Source organism: Stegostoma tigrinum, chromosome 15 (genome assembly GCF_030684315.1).
Source record: "Stegostoma tigrinum isolate sSteTig4 chromosome 15, sSteTig4.hap1, whole genome shotgun sequence".
In the NCBI taxonomy this organism is placed as follows: Eukaryota; Metazoa; Chordata; class Chondrichthyes; order Orectolobiformes; family Stegostomatidae; genus Stegostoma; species Stegostoma tigrinum.
Window position 1 is genome coordinate 24,560,871 of NC_081368.1, and position 22,965 is coordinate 24,583,835.

The following is a 22,965-nucleotide window of genomic DNA, read 5'->3' on the forward strand; positions in this document are numbered from 1 at the left end:
CCCACACAGACTTTTTAAAACATTTATCTCCACCCCCCCTCCATAATTCTGCCCTCCCCACTTTCCCCTGCCCTCCCTATTGTGGCCACGTCCATCTTCCCCAAAGCCCTTACCTCTGCATGAAAGACCCTGTCCCTTGTTGCACAAATTTTCTTTTCTTCCAAGCTCAGAGCACAGTATGTTTAAACCGAAGCAGAAGTTGTACGGTAAAGGATGACAGATATGTGTGGGTTTACCAGCAGCTTCCACTAACGAGCTCTGGCGTTGCTGGGTCTGCTAGCCAACCAGACCAAGCAGTAGCTGTAGTATGTGGTACTTAGTGCCTTAGAGGGTTTTCTTAGTATTCCTACGCTACAGGCTCTTTGGCCCAACAAGTCTGCACCGACCCTCAGCATCCCACCCAGACACATCCCCCATAACACACCTTATCTACACATCCCTGAACACTACAGGCAATTTAGCACAGCCAATTCACCTCGCTTGCACATCTCTTGTACTGTGGGAGGAATCCGGAGCACCTGGAGGAAACCCACGCAAACACATTCTCATTGCACTACCAGAAAGCGAGTCCCCTTGTTAGTTGCTGGTTGAATATGAGCAGCAACCTGATAAGGCCCTTAAGTAGGCTTTAATAACCCATTCAAATTAGCATTTGGGCAGGATTCCCATCTGCAAACCACCCCACCCTGGACTTAATTGGCAGAGGTGGGCATTCTGCATGGTCCCAATAGGCATGTACCTGACCAAATAAGTGCCCCCTCAAAATATTAAATTCTGCCCCACCCCCACCCCCACCCCCATGTGTACCTAATCCCAAAGTCCTGCTAGACCATCAGAAAGAAGCATTCAAAGTATAATATATCAATTTTAAAAATAAGACAGAGCCAGTTTTTGTTTCAATTGCAACCAAAAAAATTAAATTGCTGGAAAAGGTCAGCAAGTCTGGCAGCATCTGTGGACAGAAATCAGTTAATGTTTCTGTTGAAGTGACCCTTCCTCCAGTTCTGAGTTACAGCATCTGCAGTTCTTTAGGTTTTCATTTTGATTGCCATTGCCTTCTATAAGATGCACTTTTGTAGCACCCCACAGTCTTCAAATATGGAAGCAAACATTTTGCTTAAATTATCACGTTCTCACTCGCTTTTAAGGGTGCGATTTATTTTTTTCTGATGGAATCCAAATCAGACTAACATTTGGACATTCTCCAATTTTTTCAAACTTGGCCTAGCACTTGCAATCTGGAATAAGCATTGAACATTCATGAGGCTGACTGATAACATCCCTCTGACTTCATTTTCCACTTCTATCACCTCCTTTTTGCTGACTCTCATTTGTAGGTGGGTCCTAATCAATTGCCAGAACATTCTGCATACATTTCCCTGAGGAACTTTGTCGTTTCCAAATTCATGGCATTTGTTTGACATTTTGAACTCTGAAGCTGACAGCCATCTGACTGTATTGCATTTAAATTGATTTCCAGTTCAGCACATCCACCATTTGACAGTGAAGAGCAGAGACATTCTATCCCTGGGGCTTTTTATCTTGATAGAAATTGTTAAACATTGGAGGAGGAGTAGCTGTATTTTCATATCGATATCGCAGTTTGAGTGTTGTGGTGTAGCTGATTTATTGAAGTGCTTTTCAATATTTGCATTCAGAATGTGTATGACATTTTGTGGGGAAAAAGGAGGAAACTGATGGAGAGGGAGATGGAAAATTCAAATATAGAATTTACTTTCTTCATTGACTCGCTGCCAATTCCTTTCGTATCACTTGTTCTACGTGCATTGTTTGAAACATGGCCAATTGAGGCAGATAACAATACAAAATCAACAGCTGATAGCAGAGACTTTGACATTGCTTCTCTTACAACTGTATTTGTACTGAAACTGCATTTGTCAATCAATCAAATTTATTTTGGAATAAAAAGCATACAAACCTTATGTTTTGACTCAAGGTCAGCTTTACAGGTGGAGTCAAATCAAACTCCATCCCCTTCTCTCCAGATATCCCCCAGACATGTACATTAAAGCAAAAAAGTGCTGGATTACAATCAAAATAGGAATCCTATCTATGGGAAAGCAAAACAAACCAATTGTAACTTAGACTTACACATCAAACAAAACAAAACAGATTAAACCCAAGACGATCTGAATCTACCACAACAAAGTGGCCTGCTTTTGGTTTTTAACTAAACTTACTATAAGACACTATCTCACTAACCTCTGACCTCAACCAAATCTGATTACAGGTGGCAATCAAGCAGATGAACCTACAGCAACAGCCCAAGAAGGAGCTGATTATAAATGAAATCCTTGTCATGAGGGAAAATAAGAATGCAAATATAGTGAACTATTTAGACAGGTGAGTCCTCGATCTTGAGATTCTGTATTCTGCTTGGAGGTTTTAGCAAATAAGATCCCACACCTACAGTAGTTTAAACAGCTTCACCCTTCCTTCTCCTGTCGCCCCCTCTGTTTCCAGTATCTTTGAATACTTCCACCTTTTTATAAAGTATTACGACCTGCTGGGTTGGCCATATATTGAGTCGAACCCTTTCTGTTAAAGTTTTTATGAATGTACACTCATTACCCCATTTTCCGTGACTGTCTCATCGAAGTTGCTAGAAAGCATAGCCCAGGTTTCTGCACTGAAAAGGATTATTATTTATTACAAATAACTAACCTGCAGGTACAAGTAAACAGATGTACCGCACCACCATCTAAAATACTAATCCTTATCTAAATGCACAAGCACAACCAACAGCAAAAGAGCCTAAAGTTGAGATGATCCGCCTTCGGTTGGCCAGACCTCCTGGTTTATAAGATACACAGAATTTGTGTCAAATGTCTGATGTATACATTTAAAAGTCACAACTCACGGCAACTGCTGCAGGGGAGATGACTGGTTTCTGTAGGGTTTAAATTGAGTTTTTACTGCAGAGCACAGGCAGCTTCTGGGGAGAACAACATGTCAACTCCTGACCCTTAACACATTGCAGGAACTCTTAGCTGCAAAATAGAGTTCACCATACATGTTAAATTTCATGCTGTGAAATTAGGCACCCATCCTGGTAAATCTGTTTGTAAAAACAGATGTTTTTCTTTCTTTTACAGTCCAGAGCGTTTAAACACAATATCACAAATATACCAGACATCGAATACTCCCGTGACTCTTCTCACACTGGTGTCTGGATTAAATTTTAAAACCTGGAACCTTGCCTCTCCTCTGCAACAAACCCAAGAATGTACTTTTTCTAGAAACATAGAGCAGGAGTGAGCCATTCCGCCCTTCAAGTTTACTCTACCATTCAACATGTTCATGGCCGATCACCCAGTGACAATAGATGATAGGTGCTAGAGTAGACCATTCGGCCCTTCGAGCCAGCACCACCATTCATTATGATCATGGCTGATCATCCACAATCAGTATCCTGTTCCTGCCTTAACCCTTGATTCCACTAAGAAATAGGCTGCCCCGAGACCTGAATTCAGATCCCAGCGGTCAGAAACCCGCTTGCTCACCATTACGCCACGGCAACCAGAGCAGTATCATCAGTATTATGTTCCCACTTCCTGCACCCATTGACCCCTTTAGCCTGAAGTATTACATTTAACTCCTTGTTGAAATTATTCAATATTTTTGCCCTCAGCAGCTTTCTATGGTAGCTAGTTCCACAGGTTCAACACTGGTGAAGAAATTTATCCTCATCTCAGTCCTAAATGTTCCTTTGGACTGTTACCACTGGTTCTAGATTTCCTGGCTATCGGGAACATCCTCCTTGTGTTTACCTTGTCTAGTCCTGTTGGAATTATTGCATTATTTCTAAAATTATATTCTTTAATAGGGCATGAATACCAGAGAGGAAGCCAGCATTTGTTGCCTATCCCTAATTTCCCTTAAACAAGTGATGGAGAGCCACTTTTCTTGAGTCATTGTAGTCTATATAGCATAGGTATAGCTATAGTGCTGATAGGGAGGGAATCCCAGGATTTTATTCCAGTATTGGGAAAGAATGGTGATTTACTTCTGAGCCTGAATGGTGAATTGCTCATAAACCTGGAAGGTGGCAGGAGAGAATTAGACTTCAATAAGACTACAAAGCAATGTGTGTCTAAAATTAACAATAGAGGTCAGTGCAGGAGGTGGCTGAATTATGGGCAAGGACAAACAGCTTAAAAAGATATCTGTTTACATTTGGATGGAAGGAGCTCATAAAATATGCTAAACTGATTTTAGAAATATTGGCTAAGTCTTTGCAAAATATGGTGTAAATACCTACAGGAATGGAACTGTAAGTTTCAGATATATCTGTGACATGAAATCCACTTGCTCAAGTCTTCAGTGGCTGTGGAAGGTTGCAAATGGTAAGGAGTCATATGACAAAATTAGACCCTTTGGTCTAAACAGTCCATACTGACACTAATCCCAAACTAAAATAGTCCCAGCTGCCTCCCCTTTGCCCATTTCCTTCCAAACCTTTTTCCTATTCATTCACTTATTCAAATGTCATTTAAACATTGTAAATATACCTGCATTCACCATTTCCCCTGGAAGTTTGTTCCACACATGAGCTACCCTCTTTTTGTAAAAAAAAAAATTGTCCTTCCATTTCTTTTTTAAATCTCTCTCCTGCCACCTTTTAAAACTATGCCCCTATTCTTGAAATGCCCCCATCTTAGGGGAAAGACCTTTTGGGGAAATACCATTTATTCTATGAAGCTATTTTACAAGGTCTCCTCTCAACCTCCTACCCTCTAAAGGAAAAAATAGTCCCTGCCTATCTGTGGTTTGACATTTTTTTAGGGTTTGAAACTTGAGGGAGTTTTATGACCACCCTCCCCGCTCCCCACCACAGTGACCAGCACAACTGTATTGGAAATAGGGGAGCAGTCAAAACAAAGTGGGTGTCCAGCCTTCTGCCCTCGTACTCTTCCTCAAACGATTCTCCCAAGTTACATTTGAGTAGAGGGTTAAGATGTCAAGCAGACGTCTCACTGCTGGACCTATTCATAGCTGTTAAGTTGCCAAATAAAGATCACTTCAGCACTTCTGCTGCCCTTGTGCAGTGTGAGGATGGAAGACAATAGACAATAGGTGCAGGAGTAGGCCATTCGGCCCTTTGAGCCAGCACCACCATTCATTATGATCATGGCTGATCATCCACAATCAGTATCCTGTTCCTGCCTTATCCCCATAACCCTTAATTCCACTTTCTTTAAGTGGTCTATCTGTCTCTTTCTTGAAACTATCCAGAGACTTGGCCTCCACTGCCTTCTGGGGCAGAGCATTCCATATATCCACCACTCTCTGGGTGAAGAAGTTTCTCCTCAACTCTGTGCTAAATGGCCTACCTCTTATTTTTAAAATGTGTCCTCTGGTTCTGGACTCACCCATCAACGGAAACATACATCCTGCCTCCGCAGTGTCCAATCCCTTAATAATCTTATACGTCTCAATCAGATCCCCTCTCATCCTCCTAAACTCAAGAATATACAAGCCCAGTCGCTCCAATCTTTCAACATATGATAGTCCCGGCATTCCGGGAATTGACCTTGTGAACCTACGCTGCACTCCCTCAAGAGCCAGAATGTCCTTCCTCAAATTTGGAGACCAAAACTGCACACAATACTCCAGGTGTGGTCTCACCAGGGCCCTGTACAGCTGCAGAAGGACCTCTTTGCTCCGTACTCAATTCCTCTAGTTAGAAGGCCAGCATGCTATTAGCTTTCTTCACTGCCTGCTGTACCTGCATGCTTGCTTTCATTGACTGATGTACAAGAACACCTAGATCTCGTTGAACTTCCCCTTTACCTAACTTGACTCCATTTTAGATAGTAATCTGCCTTCCTGTTCTTGCCACCAAAGTGGATAACCACACATTTATCCACATTAAACTGCATCTGCCATGCATCCGTCTACTCACCTAGCCTGTCCAAGTCACCCTGTGTTCTCATAACATCTTCCTCACATTTCACCCTGCCACCCAGCTTTGTGTCGTCAGCAAATTTGCTAATATTACTTCTAATGCCTTCATCTATATCATCTAACGTATATTGTAAATAGCTGCGGTCCCAGCACCGAACCTTGTGGAACGCCACCGGTCACTGCCTGCCATTCCGAAAGGGACCCGTTTATCACTACTCTTTTTGCTTCCTGTCAACCAGCCAATTTTCAATCCAAATCTGTATTTTGCCCCCAATACCATGTGCCCTAATTTTGCTCACTAATCTCCTATGTGGGACTTTATCAAAGGCTTTCTGAAAGTCCAGGTACACTACCTCCACTGGCTCTCCCTTGTCCAGCTTCATAGTTACATCTTCAAAAAATCCCAGAAGATTAGTCAAGCACTATTTCCCCTTTGTAAATCCATGCTGACTCTGACCTATTCTGTTACTGCTATCAAATGATTCTTAATTTCATCTTTTATAATTGACTCCAGCATCTTTCCCACCACTGACGTCAGGCTAACTGGTCTATAATTCCCTGTTTTTCCCCCCCTCCCTCCTCTTCCTTCCCCCTCCCTCCTCTTCCTTCCCCCTCCCTCCTCTTCCTTCCCCCTCCCTCCTCTTCCTTCCCCCTCCCTCCTCTTCCTTCCCCCTCCCTCCTCTTCCTTCCCCCTCCCTCCTCTTCCTTCCCCCTCCCTCCTCTTCCTTCCCCCTCCCTCCTCTTCCTTCCCCCTCCCTCCTCTTCCTTCCCCCTCCCTCCTCTTCCTTCCCCCTCCCTCCTCTTCCTTCCCCCTCCCTCCTCTTCCTTCCCCCTCCCTCCTCTTCCTTCCCCCTCCCTCCTCTTCCTTCCCCCTCCCTCCTCTTCCTTCCCCCTCCCTCCTCTTCCTTCCCCCTCCCTCCTCTTCCTTCCCCCTCCCTCCTCTTCCTTCCCCCTCCCTCCTCTTCCTTCCCCCTCCCTCCTCTTCCTTCCCCCTCCCTCCTCTTCCTTCCCCCTCCCTCCTCTTCCTTCCCCCTCCCTCCTCTTCCCCCCCCTTCCCTCCTCTTCTCCCCCCCCTTCCCTCCTCTTCTCCCCCCCCTTCCCTCCTCTTCCCCCCCCTTCCCTCCTCTTCCCCCCCTTCCCTCCTCCTTCCCCCCCTTCCCTCCTCCTTCCCCCCCTTCCCTCCTCTTCCCCCCCCTTCCCTCCTCTTCCCCCCCCTTCCCTCCTCTTCCCCCCCCTTCCCTCCTCTTCCCCCCCCTTCCCTCCTCTTCCCCCCCCTTCCCTCCTCTTCCCCCCCCTCCCTCCTCTTCCCCCCCTCCCTCCTCTTCCCCCCCCCCCTCCTCTTCCCCCCCCCTCCCTCCTCTTCCCCCCCCCTCCCTCCTCTTCCCCCCCCCTCCCTCCTCTTCCCCCCCCCTCCCTCCTCTTCCCCCCCCCTCCCTCCTCTTCCCCCCCCCCCCCCCCTCCTCTTCCCCCCCCTCCCTCCTCTTCCCCCCCCCCTCCCTCCTCTTCCCCCCCCCCTCCCTCCTCTTCCCCCCCCCCTCCCTCCTCTTCCCCCCCCCCTCCCTCCTCTTCCCCCCCCCTCCCTCCTCTTCCCCCCCCTCCCTCCTCTTCCCCCCCCCTCCCTCCTCTTCCCCCCCCCTCCCTCCTCTTCCCCCCCCCTCCCTCCTCTTCCCCCCCCCTCCCTCCTCTTCCCCCCCCTCCCTCCTCTTCCCCCCCCCTCCCTCCTCTTCCCCCCCCTCCCTCCTCTTCCCCCCCCTCCCTCCTCTTCCCCCCCCTCCCTCCTCTTCCCTCCCCCCCTCCTCTTCCCTCCCCCCCCTCCTCTTCCCTCCCCCCCCTCCTCTTCCCCCTCCCCCCCCTCCTCTTCCCCCCCCCTCCCTCCTCTTCTCCCCCCCCCCTCCCTCCTCTTCTCCCCCCCCTCCCTCCTCTTCTCCCCCCCCCTCCCTCCTCTTCTCCCCCCCTCCCTCCTCTTCTCCCCCCCTCCCTCCTCTTCTCCCCCCTCCCTCCTCTTCTCCCCCCCCCCTCCTCTTCTCCCCCCCCCTCCCTCCTCTTCTCCCCCCCCTCCCTCCTCTTCTCCCCCCCCTCCCTCCTCTTCTCCCCCCCCTCCCTCCTCTTCTCCCCCCCCTCCCTCCTCTTCTCCCCCCCCCTCCCTCCTCTTCTCCCCCCCCCTCCCTCCTCTTCCCTCGATCCTTCAACATCTGGGAGATTGCTTCTGTCTTCCCTCGTGAAGACAGATCCAAAGTACCTATTCAACTCTTCTGCCATTTCCTTGTTCCCCATAATAAATTCACCCGTTTGTCTTCAAGGGCCCAATTTTAGTCTTAACCACTTTTTTTCACATACCTAAAAAAGCTTTTACTATCCTCCTTTGTATTTTTGGCCAGTGTGCCTTTGTTCCTCATTTTTTCTCCACATATTGCCTTTTTAGTTATCCTCTGCTCTTTAAAACTTTCCCAGTCCTCTGGCTTCTCGCTCATCTTTGCTATGTTATTACTACTTCTTTGTTACCTTTATACAGTCCTTAACTTCCCTCGTCAGCCATGGCTGTCCCCGCCTCCCCTTAGGATCTTTCTTCCTCTTTGGAATGAACTGATCCTGCACCTTCTGCATTATATCCAGAAATACCTGCCATTGTTGTTCCACTGCCATCCCTGCTCGGGTATTGTACCACTGAACTTCGGCCAGCTCCTCCCTCATAGCTCCATAGTTCCCTTTATTCAACTGCAATACTGACACTTACGATACTCCCTTCTCCCTCTCAAACTGCAGATTAAAACTTATCATATTAAGGTCAATGGCTCCTTTACTTCGAGGTCCCTGATCAAATCGGGTTTGTTGCACAGATCCAGAATTGCCTTCTCCCTGGTAGGCTCCAGTACCAGCTGTTCCAAGAATCCATCTTGGAGGCACTCCACAAACTCCCTTTCTTGGGGTCCAGTACCATCCTGATTCTCCCAGTCTACCCACATGTTGAAATCTCCCATAACAACTGTAGTGATACCTTTGTGACAGGCCAATTTCAACTCTTGATTCAACCTGCACCCTACCTCCTGACTATTGTTTGGGGGCTTGTAGATAACTCCTATTAGGGTCTTTCTACCCTTAGAATTTCTCAGCTCTATCCATACTGACTCTACATCTCCTGACTCTGTGTCCCCCTCGCAAGGGACCGAATATCATTCCTCACCAACAGGGCCACCCCACTGCCTCTGCCCGTCAGTCTGTACTTTCGATAGCACGTATAGCCTTGAATATTCATTTCCCAGGCCCTGTCCACTTGAAGCCACATCTGTTATCCCCATAACGTCATACCTGCCAATTTCCAACTGAGTCTCAAGCTCAACCACCTTATTTCTTATGCTTCGTGCATTCATATATAATATTTTTAATCTGTTACTCCCTTCACCCTATCAATCCCTGTTTCACCTGACCATACTGTATGAAGCCTTGTTGAATTTTCTGCTTGGTTGATTCTGTTATCTTTCCTAACTTCTCTTATTTTCACTTTCCCTTTAACTTGCTTCTTACGTTTCCAGTATGTGTCCCCCCCCCCCCCCCCCCCCCCCCCCCCCCCACCGCCCCACTACTTAGTTTAAACACACCTGTGTTGCAGTGGCAAACCTGCCTGCCAGAATGCTGGTCCCCCACCTATTAAGGCACAACCTGTCCCTCTTGTATAATTTATCCTCACCGCAAAACATACCTCAGTGACCCAAGAATTTGAATCCTTGTTTTCTGCACCAGTTCCTCAGCCACATATTCAAGTCCATTGTCTCCCTGTTCCTACCCTCTCCAGCCCAAGGAACTGGAAGCAAACTGGAGATTACCACCCTGGAAGTGCTGCTTTTCAGCCTTCTTCCAAGTTCTATGAAGTCCTGCTACAGAATGGAAGGAGGCCAGCTTGCAACTTTTAATAGCTCAGAAAAGAAGCTGGAACTGTAGGTTGTATCCAGTTTTGAGGCGTCTCCTGTGTTGATTCTGGGCACTGTTCCTCAGGACAAAACCCACCATTCTGTATCTCCCCATAACCTCTAAAACTCCCAACTGGTGATCCAATCCTTCCTGACAAAATCTCCAGACTCACATTGAAGTCCCAGTGTCCAAGCTCCTCCCCCTTGTCAGTCCTTGTGGTCTGATCAACAGTCACTAGAGTGTTCTAATGTTGCTGGGACTTGTTGGCTGTCAGCAAGTCAGATTGGGTGGCAGTGCTCAAGGTCAAGACCACCCAACTCTCCCTTTTTAAGGCCACTCGTGGCGATCTAAAGGCAGCCAGGCACTGATTGCTTCCAAACCATCACCTGGTCAAAAATGCAATCTGCCCAGTCCAGCGCGTGTAAAATCCACCACATGGGCTCCCCATACCGGTCTGTTTCTCCACAAAAATTTCTGTAAAGGTGCACTTATATCCCTCCCTTAGACAATGCTGTGATGGCTATTTTTAGGATCGTACTGCTCATTTATCATGCTTAGTACTATCATCTTATTGTTATCATACTTATCGAATACCAGGGAGAGGGGTCAATTGCTTAAAGCCCCCTGGGCATTGTGCAAGAATTGTTCACATTGTGAGACCAGGAGTTCATACCTGTGAGTGATTCTGACTGCCCTGGGCTCTACACTTCCCATCATGAACTGTCCTTGCATTCACATCCTCCAAAAATTGTATCTTGTTGCTTTTCAGGCTTTGCACGTAATGTTGGGCCACCTTTTAAGAGTTGCTAATAATTATTATTATTCTTTAAACAAGTTTCTGAATGGTCGCTGTTTTGCTTTGTCAGTTACCTTGTAGGGGATGAACTCTGGGTAGTAATGGAATACCTGGCTGGAGGTTCTTTGACGGATGTAGTCACAGAGACCTGTATGGATGAAGGTCAGATAGCAGCAGTGTGCCGGGAGGTAAGCACAATTTTTAGTATTTCACATTTGACTGTAAATGTTGAGCACAGTAGTTGTCTTTGTGTTCCAGAATTTGCCATGCCCCTTGCCAACCTGTTTGGGTCAAACTGCAACACTGGTATCTATCCAGCAATGTGGAAAATTGCCCAGGTACATCTTGTACACAACGTAGAATAAATCCAACGTTGCTGGTTCCTGTCTATTCTCAATCATCAGTAATGTAAGGGAAGGTATCACCAACAGTGCTATCAAGCTGATCAGTGATACCTGGTTTGGGTTCCACCAGGGCCACTCAGCTCCTGACTTTATTGAAGCCTTAGTTCAAACATGGAAAAAGGAGCTGAATTGATGAGATGAGCATGATAACTGTTGATGTCAAGGCTGCATTTGGAGTGTGGCATCAAGGAGCCCTAGTAAGACTGGAATATCAGGGGGCAAGTTGTATACAGGTTGTAGTCATACTGTTATGTAGGAAGATGGTTGTGGTTGTTGGAAGCAAGTCATCTCCACCCCAAGACGTCTCTGCAGAAGTTCCTCATGGTAGTGTCCTAGCCCCAACCATCTTAGGATACTTCACCAATGACCTTCTCCCTTTCATAAAGTGAAAGTGGGTTGTTCACTAATGCACAAGGTTCAGCACCATTCACAACTCCTTGGATAGTGAACCAGTGTGTCAAATGCAGCAAGGCCTGGACAATGGTCTTGTGCTGACAAGTGGCAAGTAACATTCGTGCTATACAAGTGTAAAATAATGACCATCTTCTTCAAAATAGAATCTAACCATCACCCTTTTGACATTCAACAGAATAACCATCACTGTCTCCACTACCAAACATCCTGGAGGTTACCATTTGTTACAGAGGGGGAATAGCTGATCCCCTCTGATGATAAAACTAAAATACAAGCCCCAGTCTGTTATGATAGGAGTAGGGGCTCCTCTCTAATAATTACCCCAGAAGCGCGTGCACAACCTCATCTCTCCCCTTGTAATTTATTATTAGTGTTAAAAGAAAATCTCCAATCTCTACTCTACAAGTAACAAACAATTTATTTAACCCAACAATGAACAAATTAACAATTACTAACAAACTGACAATTCCCCCTTAGATTACTAACTACTTCCTAACTAGTCTAAATTCTACTGGATTACTGTTTAAATAAAGACAATCCCCACTAAAATAAACCCAGTTATTAAGAAGCAATAAATTATATCTTGATCTCTCCATGTTTGTGCAGACTGTCTTCTGGAATATTCCATCATCCCCAGTCTCATCACAAACCCCTTTCTTCCGTTGATTCAGCTATCAGGGATGTTTTATCTCTATAATTTTTTAAGTGAGCACTTTGAGCTAAAGTACCTTGGTACCTTTTGATTAATAAGAGAGGTTTTCTCCTGAGAACTGAGTGGTGCTAACTCTGGCAGGTAGCAGATGCCTCTCTTTCAGAAGGCATTTGGTGCTCTCAGATTTTCCAAATGCCCGCATCTTTTGTATACCTGTAATGACATAATCAAATTCTCATATGATTGGTTTCAGGTTGTTAACACCATTGTTAAACTCAAATTCAATTGGCTTTCCATAACTAGGTGCTTTAAATATATTGGCCAAATTCAAACTTATCTTGGAAAAGTGTTGCTTGGCTATTCAGTACAAAACTTTTCTATTCGAGCACTCTGTGCGCCTGCATTTATAAACTTCCAAGCATACAGTTCTTACAAGGACCACAACATCATTTTTCTCCCCCATGATCATTTTTAATTTCCTGCCTTCCAATTCATGGATATTAAACCCAATTAAACTGTAATTATTGTTCCTGGATCAAAATTCTGAAACTCCTTCCATAATAGTTTTCTGGGGTTGTTTTTCCTTTAGTCATTTATGGGATGATGGCAACATTTATTGCCCATCCCTAATTGCCCAGAGGGCAGCTAGGAGTCATCGACATTACTGCGTGTCTGGAGTCACATGTAAGCTGGACCAGGTAAAGGTGGCAGTTTAACAAAGTGTGGAGCTGGAAGAACACAGCAGGCCAAATGGCATCTTAAGAGCACAAAAGCTGACATTTTGGGCCTAGACCCTCCCTCACACCCTGCCCCCGCAATATCCACCAAAAGAGAATCCCCCTAGTCCTCTCATATCACCCTAACAACCTCAGGATACAACGCATCATCCTCCAACACTTCCACCATCTACAATCCGACCCTACCACTAAAGACATTTTTCCATCCCCACCCTTGACCACCCTGTCAGAGAGACCACTCTCTCCGTGACTCCCTTGTCCGCTCCACACTCCCCTCCAACTCTACCACACCCGGCACTTTCCCCTGCAACTGCAGGCACTTGCCCCCACACCTCCCTCATCCCCATCCCAGGCTCCAAAACAACTTACCACATCAAGCAGATGTTCACCTGCACATCTGCCAATGTGCTTTACTGCAGCCGCTGTATCTGTTGCTTCCTCACATTGGGGAAACAAAAAGGAGGCTTGGGGGCTGCTTTGCAGAACACCTACACTCGGTTTGCAAAAAACAACTGTACCTCCCAGTCGCGAACCATTTTAACTCCGCTTCCCATTTCTTAGACAACATGTTCATCCTGGGCCTCCTGCAGTGCCATAATGATGGCAGGAACAGCCACTCATATTCTGCTTGGGAACCCTGCAGCCCAATGGTATCAATGTGGACTTCACCAGCATCAACATCTCCCCTCCCCCCACTGCATTCCAAAACCAACCCAGCTCATCCCCGCCTCCCTAACCTTCCTCTCACCTATCCCCTCCTCCCACCTCAAGCCACACCTCCATTTCCTACCTACTCACCTCATCCCGCCCTCTTGACCTGTCCGTCCTCCCCGGACTGACCTATCCCCTCCCTACCTGCCCACCCATACTCTCCTTTCCACCGATCTTCTCTATCCATCTTCGGTCCACCTTCCCCTCCCTCCCTATTTATTTCAGAATCCTCTCCCCATCCCCCTTTTTCTGATGAAAGGTCTAGGCCCGAAACGTCAGCTTTCCTGCTCCTAAGATGCTGCTTGGCCTGCTGTGTTCATCCAGCTCCACACTTTGTTGCCTCGGATTCTCCAGCAACTGCAATTTCCATTATCTCTGATCACAAAGATGGCAAGTTTAATTCCCTAAAGGACATTAGTGAACCAGATGGATTTTCCCTGATAATCAGCAATGGGTTCATGGCCACCAGATTCTTGATTCCAGATATTTTTAATTGAATTCAAGTCCCACCGTCTGCTGTGGCAGGATTCGAACCTGGGTCCCCAGAACATCATCTGGATTAACAATCCAGTGATAATACCACTTGGCCACTGCCCCTCCTTCCAGTGGGTGTAACTATATTAAATGAACTACAGTGGTTCAAGTACGTAGCACGCCGCCACCTTCTCGAGGGAAGCACAGGGTCGGCAATTAATGTTGTCTCAGTCGGCATCAACCACATCTTTATGAATGAATTAAAAAAAAATTCCCTGCTGCATCAACCCCGCTACTCACCGGGGATTGCATGACTGATCTCACAGATACGATCCCTCATGTCCAGCCCTCCTGAGTCTGGAGTCTATTGCAGCCCAGTGATGGCGCTGCAGGTACTGAGGAGTTGCTGATGATAGGTTGGTAAATTCCTGATTGAGATTTAATCCTGTTGTAGTTCTCGGAAGTAGTCGCAGCCACAACACAGTTGTTACAAGCTCTCTGGCTGATAGATGAGGCCACCACTATACTGCTAAATTCAGCCCATTTTGTGTACCCTAATGAACATAAACAGTACAGATGCCGCCTTAGAAATAAAAAAACTGAAACAAACTGGTGTTTCTTATCTAGAATAGTTTAGCATGTGACTTTTGAAATTGAAAATAGAATAAACTACTGGGATTGCTGGTTTCCTCCTTAAGCAACAACTGTCTTTGCAGTGAAGTCCCAGATAAAGGCCACGATGATATTTAATTACAGTCAGGAGGTAGGGATAATAAGTAATTTGTTGTCAAGAAATTGAATTGCTTGAAGTAATTGAAATAAATTAAGTTGGAAAGTCCTTGGTGCTTTGCTGTGATGTTGACTGAGTATATTTTGAATTAAGGATAATCTCAAATAAGCATGATAGCCTTGGAGAAACACAAACAAGTGAGCTTACCCCAAACTGCATTTAATCTGGCAACTAGCGAATTTTTTTGGTAAGTCTTCAGGCTGATGTACAACAACAACTTTTATAAGAACCTCCGGGTCATAAAACACTCAGACATTGCACAGCAGTGTTTCAAACTATAGAAATGGTGCAGCACAGAAGGGGGCATTTGGCCCATCTTGTCCAAGCTGACCCAAAGGCACCCAGATACCCTTTCTAATCCTGTGGCCCATAGCCCTGCTTTTTAAGAGCTTAGGGTCTCTGTCTCCATCCCTGTTTCAGCAGCAAATTCCAGACATCCAGCACTTTTTGCATAAAAAGCTTTTTTTCCTGTCATCCAGCTGCCACTTTGATTCTGTGACCCTTGGTTTTTCAACTCTCTGCCAAGGAAAACCGGCTCTTCCTGTCTACTCTATCTCTACCCCTCACTATTTTGTCTGCCTCAATCATATCACCCTCTGCCTTCTCTGTTCTGAGGAAAAATCCCCAACCCCTCCAATCTCCTCCATAGCTACAGTTCTCCAGCCCTGGCAACTTTCTAAAGTTTTTTTTCTCTGCACGCTCTCCAGAACAATTCAGCGTCAGAAATTGTTTGGTAATGTTGATTATCGGGCAGTTAAATGGAGGTTGGAAGGTCAGGAAGAAAATTCTCTTATTCCAACTTTAGTGCCACCTTGCCAATGTGGAAGTCACCTGCTGTCTAATGGGTAGCTATTTTTTAATAGCTATGTGCTCACTTGGGAGAAGATCAGTGATGCTGCTGGGGTCTTCCTGATAGCTGATCCAGCCCTTTACATGCACCAGAGCCACCTTGTGTCTGGGAGTGGTCTCCCAGCTACAGACTGTTAGATCATGTATCTGCCCTGAACCCCATCCCCCCACAACCCTGGGCCCTGGTTTCCAGAGGGTCACCAGCAGCAACTGCAGACCACTGTCTGGAGGAGTTTAATTTGAAGTCCCCAGAGGACCCATCCACGATGGGACACCTCGCCATCTCTTCTGCGTAGGTAACCAGCTCTTCTGGAACGGCCTGGAGCCTCGGGCATTTGTCTGACCTTCTCACCTGCACGGCCATCCTAAAATGGACAGGGCTGTCTAAGGTCACCTCTTAATTGATTGACATGACTTTCCCTTTACTAAACCTTGCTGGTTATGTCACGTGTTAATTATTGTTTTATATATGATGGCTCTGCTGTTGGCCATGACTCGTAGCCATGACGACGGGACCCATGCCTGCGGGCAACTAGGATGCCTCACAAAAGAGCAAGTACAACTATCCCCTGAGGTTTTAAAAGATTGTGCGGCTGTGTTCAGACTGGAAAATCTGAATTTCTTAATTTACGTTCTAAACAGATCTCTGGTTACCGTTGAACTGGAACAGCTCCAATGAGAGTTGGCCAGGACATCACACTGATTTTTTTCAAATTGAGAAACTGTACTGACCTTACAGTGACACAGGACTAATTGGGAGTAGCTGCATTAAGTACAGTCAATCCAATTTGTCTAAATTTTACAGTAAATTGCAACTCAGACCGTCATCTTTGCACAAATCCAAGCAGTGCAAGAAGTTTAAGTTGCAAGTCAGTCAGACCATCATCTCTCACCAAAACATGTTTCACTTTTATGGCTTTAAAAGAGGGGATTTAAGCATCATTTTGTTTTCATGTAGGGTGCATGCAATTTTGATCTATGGTCAATCCGGGAGAGTTGTTTAAGGTGCATTTTGATCCAGGAAGAACCAGCACTGGCGCACTTTTTTTTAGAAAGAAGTGACAATGCTTAAATCAAGCTTTATCTACTCAAACTTCATATTACAGATCTTACTAATTTAAAGGATGGGAACATTGCTGGAAAGGCCAGCGTTAATTTCATGTGCGAAGGTGGCTGTGAATAGTTTGAATACAAAAACTTGCGATACCAGTTCTGAGGGCACTTGAGAGTCAACCAGCTTGCTATGGATGTGAGAGATAATGGGAACTGCAGATGCTGGTGAATCCAAGATAACAAAGTGTGGAGCTGGATGAATGCAGCAGGCCAAGATGCTGCTTGGCTTGCTGTGTTCATCCAGTTCCACACTTTGCTATGGATTTAAACCCATTTGCTGACGAGACCAGGCCTGCACGGTAGATTTCCTTTCTTAGAGACATTAATGAGTCCAATTTGGTTTGCACATGTCTAAATCTATATCCATTACAAACCCACTGACTCCCACAGCTACCTGGACTATACATCCTCACACCTCACTTCCCGTAAAGACTCCATCCTATTCTCTCAGTTCCTCTGTCTCTGTCGCATATGTTCAGATGAGGCCAACTTCGACAAGGGAGTCTCCAAAATGTCCTCACTCTTCCTCAACCAAGGATTCCCCAGCTCCATTGTTGACAGGGCCCTCAATCGGGTCCGACCCATCTCCCACACTTCTGCCCTCACCCCTTCTCTCTCCCACAACAGCAATAGGGTTCTGCTTATCTTCACCTACCATCCCACCAGCATCCACATCCAGAAGATCCTCAGACACCATTTCCGCCACCTCCAGCAAGATGCCACCGCCAGACACACAATCCCCTCCCCTCCCTTGTCCACCTTCTGCAGGGACCGTTCCCTCCGAGACACCTGGGTCCACATTTCCTTCACCCCCAATGCCTCACCACAGCCCTATGGCCCCTTCCCCTGTAACCGGAGAAGGTGCAACACCTGCGCCCTCTCCACTATCCAAGGGCCAAACATACCTTCCAGGTGAAGTAATACATCACCTGCACTTCCCAGAATCTAGTCTACTGCACTCGCTGCTCACAATGTGGTCTCCTCTACATTGGAGAAATGAAGCATAGATTTGCAACCACTTTGCAGAACATTTACATTCTGCTCGCAAAAAAAGACCCTGAACTGCCTGTTTCCTGCCACTTCAATGCACCACCTTGCTCCCTGGCCAACATCTGTGTCCGGCTTGCTACAGTGTTCCAGTGAAGCCCAGCGCCAGCTGGAGGAACAACACCACCTCATTTTCCACTTGGGGGTGCTACAGCCCTCTGGACTCAATATTGAGTTCAATAATTTTAGGGCCTAAACTCTCCCATGTCCCAGTCCCCCACCCCACACACCAGACGTTGTAGTGGCAGGTTGTGTTGACACACCCCTTGTTGTTAGACACTAATGGTCCTCATTAACAACTATTCATCCTCCCAGCCTGATCATTAGCTACTCCCTTTTCTGTCCAACTGTCTTTCTCTCTCTTTGGGCTCTATCCTATTGTTTACTCCCTACCCCACCCACCTCCCTATTTTCTGCATGTAAACTGACGTTTTCCCAGCCACCATCAGTTCTGAGGAAGGGTCACCGGACCCAAAACATTAACTGTTTTCTCCTCCACAGATACTGCCAGATCTTTTCCAGCAACTTTGTCAATCGCCATTACAGATGCTAATTTTTCCATTCAAGTTTAAAGACACGGTCATTGTTGCACAGATGTAGGCCATTCAGTCAAAGTTGTTTACGTTGACTCTCTAGAACAGTCCAGTCAGTATCATTCCCTGTTCGTTTATTCATTAATGGGATGAGGGCATTACTGGCCAGGCAGCATTTATCACCCAGAGCTCAGGTGAGAGTCAGCCACGTTGCTGTGCGCCTGGAGTCACATGTCGGCCAAACCAAGTAAGGATGGCAGCTTCCCTCCCTAAAGGATGTTAGTGAGCCAGATGGGTTTTCCCGACAATCGACAATGGATTCATGGTCATCATTAGAATCTTAATTCCAGATATCTTTATTGAATTCAAAAATTCCACCAACTGCCGTAGCAGCAGGATTCGAACCCCGATCCCCAGAATGCTATCTGCATCTCTGGAATCAGTCTAGTGATCATGTGACTAGGCCGCCGCCTCCCCTGGTCCATCCACATCACTCTGAAGGTTTGTTTCCTTTAAGGCCATCCAATTTCCTTTTGAAATTAATGATCATCACTGATTTCATCACCTTTGGCAGGTAGCAAGTTCCGAGTCATTACTTGCATCAAGATGTTCTTCCTTGCATCTTTTGCCTAAACTTTCAATCTGTGACCATGGAACAGTGGCTAATTAGAACAGCTTCTCTTTGTCTACCTTACCAAAGCCTGCCATAATCAAATACACCTCTATCAAATCTCCTTTGCCCCAAGGAAAACAGCCTCAGCTTCTTCAAATTAATTATCTTGTCAGTAAACACCCTCATCCCAAGAACATTGTTATATCTTATCTGCAGCATCTCTGGGTACCTGATAAAGGATCATTAATATAAGAGCCCATGGTGTTGGGGATCATATGTTGGCATGAATGGAGAATTGGCTCCAAGGGCAGGAAACAGTGGGTGAGAATAATGGATTTGTTTTTAGGTTGGGTTCCACCTGGGATGACTGCAGGTTCTGCAACTGTTCACAAGACGTATTAATGAGTGGGTGGAAAGAAGTGAATGTACTTTATTACACAAAAAGCAGGTGGAAAGGCAAGTTCTGAGAGACAGACAATTTAGAGAGATATTGATAGGTGAAGTCAATGGGCAAAAATTTAGCAAATTGAGTATAATGGGGGGAGAAAATGTGAAGTGGATCATTTTGGAAGGGAGAGTAAAAAATGATAAAATAGCATAAATGGAGAAAAACTGCAAAAAGTTGCAACACAGCAGGAATCGGGGTGGCTTGAGAACAAACAAAGCTAGCGCACAGGCGTAGCCAATAATCAGAAAGGCTAATGGAACACTGGCCCTTATTTCATGAGGGTTGGTGTATAAGAGTAGGAAAGTCTTATTGTAACGATACAGGATGCTGGTGAGACCATGTCTGGAATACTGTGAGCAGTTTTGGCTCCTTTTACTTATGGACATATATCATTTCGTTGGAAACAGTTCAGAGAAGGCTCACTAGGATTTTACCCGGTGTGGAGGGCTTGTCTTATGTGCAAACCATAAACGGGCTGGGAGTCTACTCACCTGAAGTTCAGAAAGACACCAGGTGATCTCATTGAAACGTTGAGGATTCTTAAGGGGTTTAAAAGGGTAAATGTGGAGAGGATGTTTCCACCCATAGGACTAGAGGACAAAGTCTCAGAATAAAGGGGCTCCAATTTAAAACTGATGAGGAAGAATTTCTTCTCTCTTGGAGGGTTGTAAGTATTTTAAACTCCCTGCCACAGAGAGCTGTGGGGGCAGAGTCCTTGTGTACGTTTAAGGCTGAGATAGATTCTTGATCAGTAGGGAAATCAAGGGTTACGAGGAAAGGGCAGGAAGTGGTTGTGAAGAATTGTCAGATCAGCCGTGACCCTATTGAATGATGGAGCAGGCTCAAGAAGCCAAAGGCCTTATTCCTCCTGTGTGGTGAGCAGAATTGAACACTATACTATTTGTGGCTTAAACCGTGCTTTAAAAACACTCGTTATAACTTCTCTATTTCTGCACACAAGCCCTCTAATTTATGAAGTCAAAGATTCCTTGTGCTTTGCCAACACTTTGTTAATATATCCTGTCACTGTTAAAAACTTATTCTCATGCACCCACAGGTTGCTCTACTCTTGTACACTCTTTACAAATGTGTCTGTATTTCCTGTCTCAATCATTTCTGCCAAAATGCATAACCTCACAGTTTTGAATAAGTGTACATTTTCTACATCTGTGCAAAATTCCATCTTCCACTTTTCTATCCATACTGCTGGCCCAGCTGTGTCTACTGTGATGCATGTGTATCCTGCTCGCTGCTTGCCACTTCTGTGTTTGTCGTCGTCTTCAAAGTTTGAAATTCTACTGTGCTGCGTACCAGTTATTTATTCACTGCTTGGATCATAATGTTTTGAGCTACAGTGAATGTCTGCAAGTGCTTTAGCCTGGAAAAATAATCATTTTTCACAATTCTTTTTTTTTTAATCAATCCACCAATTTCTAATCCAAGTTTCCACTGGCCTTCCAATTCCATGAGCCTGTAAATGTGTTAATTAGCTTTCATGTGCATCACAAGGTGAAGTGTGCTTTTGAATTTACACAGAATTTGACAGACTGCAAGAGCGCCCATAGCAACTAGTGAAGTTAGTGGTTGGCGCATAGGATGACAAGTCACAAAATTAGAATTGTTTTCACCTCCATGAGAAACCACTACTTCCCGGAATAGCAATAGTATCAATTTGAGATTTGGCACCACCTTGTGGCTGAAGAGTGGACTGTCTGTTGCAAGAAAGGAGGTGAAAACAGGGAAAATGTCCTACATACAAAATATGCTGTATGGCACAGAGTATGAGTCTTTAATCTTTTCTTGTTTAGTCATTTTTTTCTTGTAAACCACAGTGGTGTTCTTCGGGCATCCAATACTCTAGAAATTGTTTAGAAATAGCAAGAGCTGCAGATGCTGGAGTCAGAGATAAGTGTGAAGTTGGTGGAACACAGCAGGCCAGGCAGCGTCAGAGGAGCAGGAAAGTTCATGTTTCGGGTCTGTTATGATTGGACATCCAAACCCTGTACGCTTGTATCCCCCATGCAGAGGCATAAAAGCCCCCTGCTTCTTCCCCTCCTGCAGCCCCAAGGACCGAATCATCCATGCCCTCGCGTCACCCCAACAACCTCCAATGTATCAGTTTCTGCCACCTACAATCTGACCCCACAACCAAAGATCTATTTCCCCCCCCCCCCCCCACTCCCCGACCTATATCTGCCTTTTTGTAGGGACCGCTCGCTCCGCGACTCCCTTGTCTGCTCCACCAACCCCGGCACCTTTCCCTGCAACTGCCAGAAACAAACCTCCCACATGAGACGGAGGTTCACCTGCATGTCTATAAGTGTGGCCTATTGCATTCACTGCTTCCAATGTGGCCTCCTCTATCAGTGAGACCAACCGGAGGCTCAGAGACTGTTTGTTTGTATTTTTGTAGAGTACCTGCGCTCTGTTTATGACAAACAACAACACCTTCCAGGCGCCAACCATTTCGATTTCCCCACTCTGATTCCCTGAACAACATGTCTATCCTGGACTTCTTCCAGTGTCGCAATGTACCATCCGCAAATTTGGAGGAGCAGCACCTCATTCCACCTTGGGAGCCCACAACCCAGTGTCCTAAATGTAGATTTTACCAGGTGCATAACCTGCTCATTCCATGACCGACTGATCCCCGCCTCCTCGCCCTGATACAACTAGTCCATCTTCTCACCCACCTATGCACTCTTCCCACCTTCACTGACTAATCCCCACCTGCACTCACCTATCCCCATCCCATCTATCTTTCTCAGCCCCACCCACCCCCTCTCTATTTGTTTCTGAGCTTCCTTCCCCCTCCCCCCATTTCTGAAGAAGGATCCCAACCTGAAATGTCAACTTTCCTGCTCCTCTGCTGCCGGATCTGTGTTCTTTCAGATCCACACTGATGTTATCTCTGACTCCAGCATCTACAGTTCTTACCATTTCCAAGGCTGACTCTTCTTTAGGAGTTGATGCAAAGGTGTCAGGATGGAGACCAGGTTTTGTTGAACTTTCCATAATAGTTAGTGAGCCCAAGGAAAGGCCTAAGCTCTGGTTGGGATGTGGGAGTGGGGGCACCTTTGCTTGCCCTCATTTTATCTTCCAACAGGTGTAATCCAGTCTTGCAGACTCTAGTCCAAATAGTACATTTGGGTGCCCAAAAGAGACACTTTTCCCTTCTAAAGTGTATGACCACCTGGGAGAAATATCTAAGGGTAATGTCCAAGTTCTCCGAGAGCACCTTATTGGTCTTCCCTTTTACTCCTCATTTATCGAGATGATAAATGGCAACCTGGAGTAATTATCCGCTGGGAAAATTGCACAGGCTGACGATACCCCAGATGGCAGTCTCATATATTAGTACAAGCCCTTATGGGTATTAGTTGTAACATACTTCTGGGAATCTCCATCTCTCTGCAATCGCAAGTACACATGACTCATGTCCAGCTTTGTAACCAACCCCCCCGCCACCCTCTGCCAGCTTTGTTGGCCCAGATCCTGAAGAAAATTTTAAACCATTTGGCTGAGGCTTGGCTTTAGTTTTAGGGGGCTT

General features: G+C 46.0%; 1 protein-coding gene across 4 annotated transcripts in view; it reads left to right on the forward strand.

Moving 5' to 3' along the window:
• LOC125458730 (serine/threonine-protein kinase PAK 3) overlaps positions 1-22,965 on the forward strand; it is a 241,769-nt gene that overhangs the window by 196,693 nt on the left and 22,111 nt on the right. For all 4 annotated transcript variants that reach the window (XM_048544262.2, XM_048544263.2, XM_059651377.1 and 1 more), the window contains 2 exons: positions 2,252-2,364; positions 10,701-10,818. In XM_048544262.2, the coding sequence (XP_048400219.1) occupies positions 2,252-2,364; positions 10,701-10,818 (231 nt within the window). The remainder of the gene's footprint in view (positions 1-2,251; positions 2,365-10,700; positions 10,819-22,965) is intronic.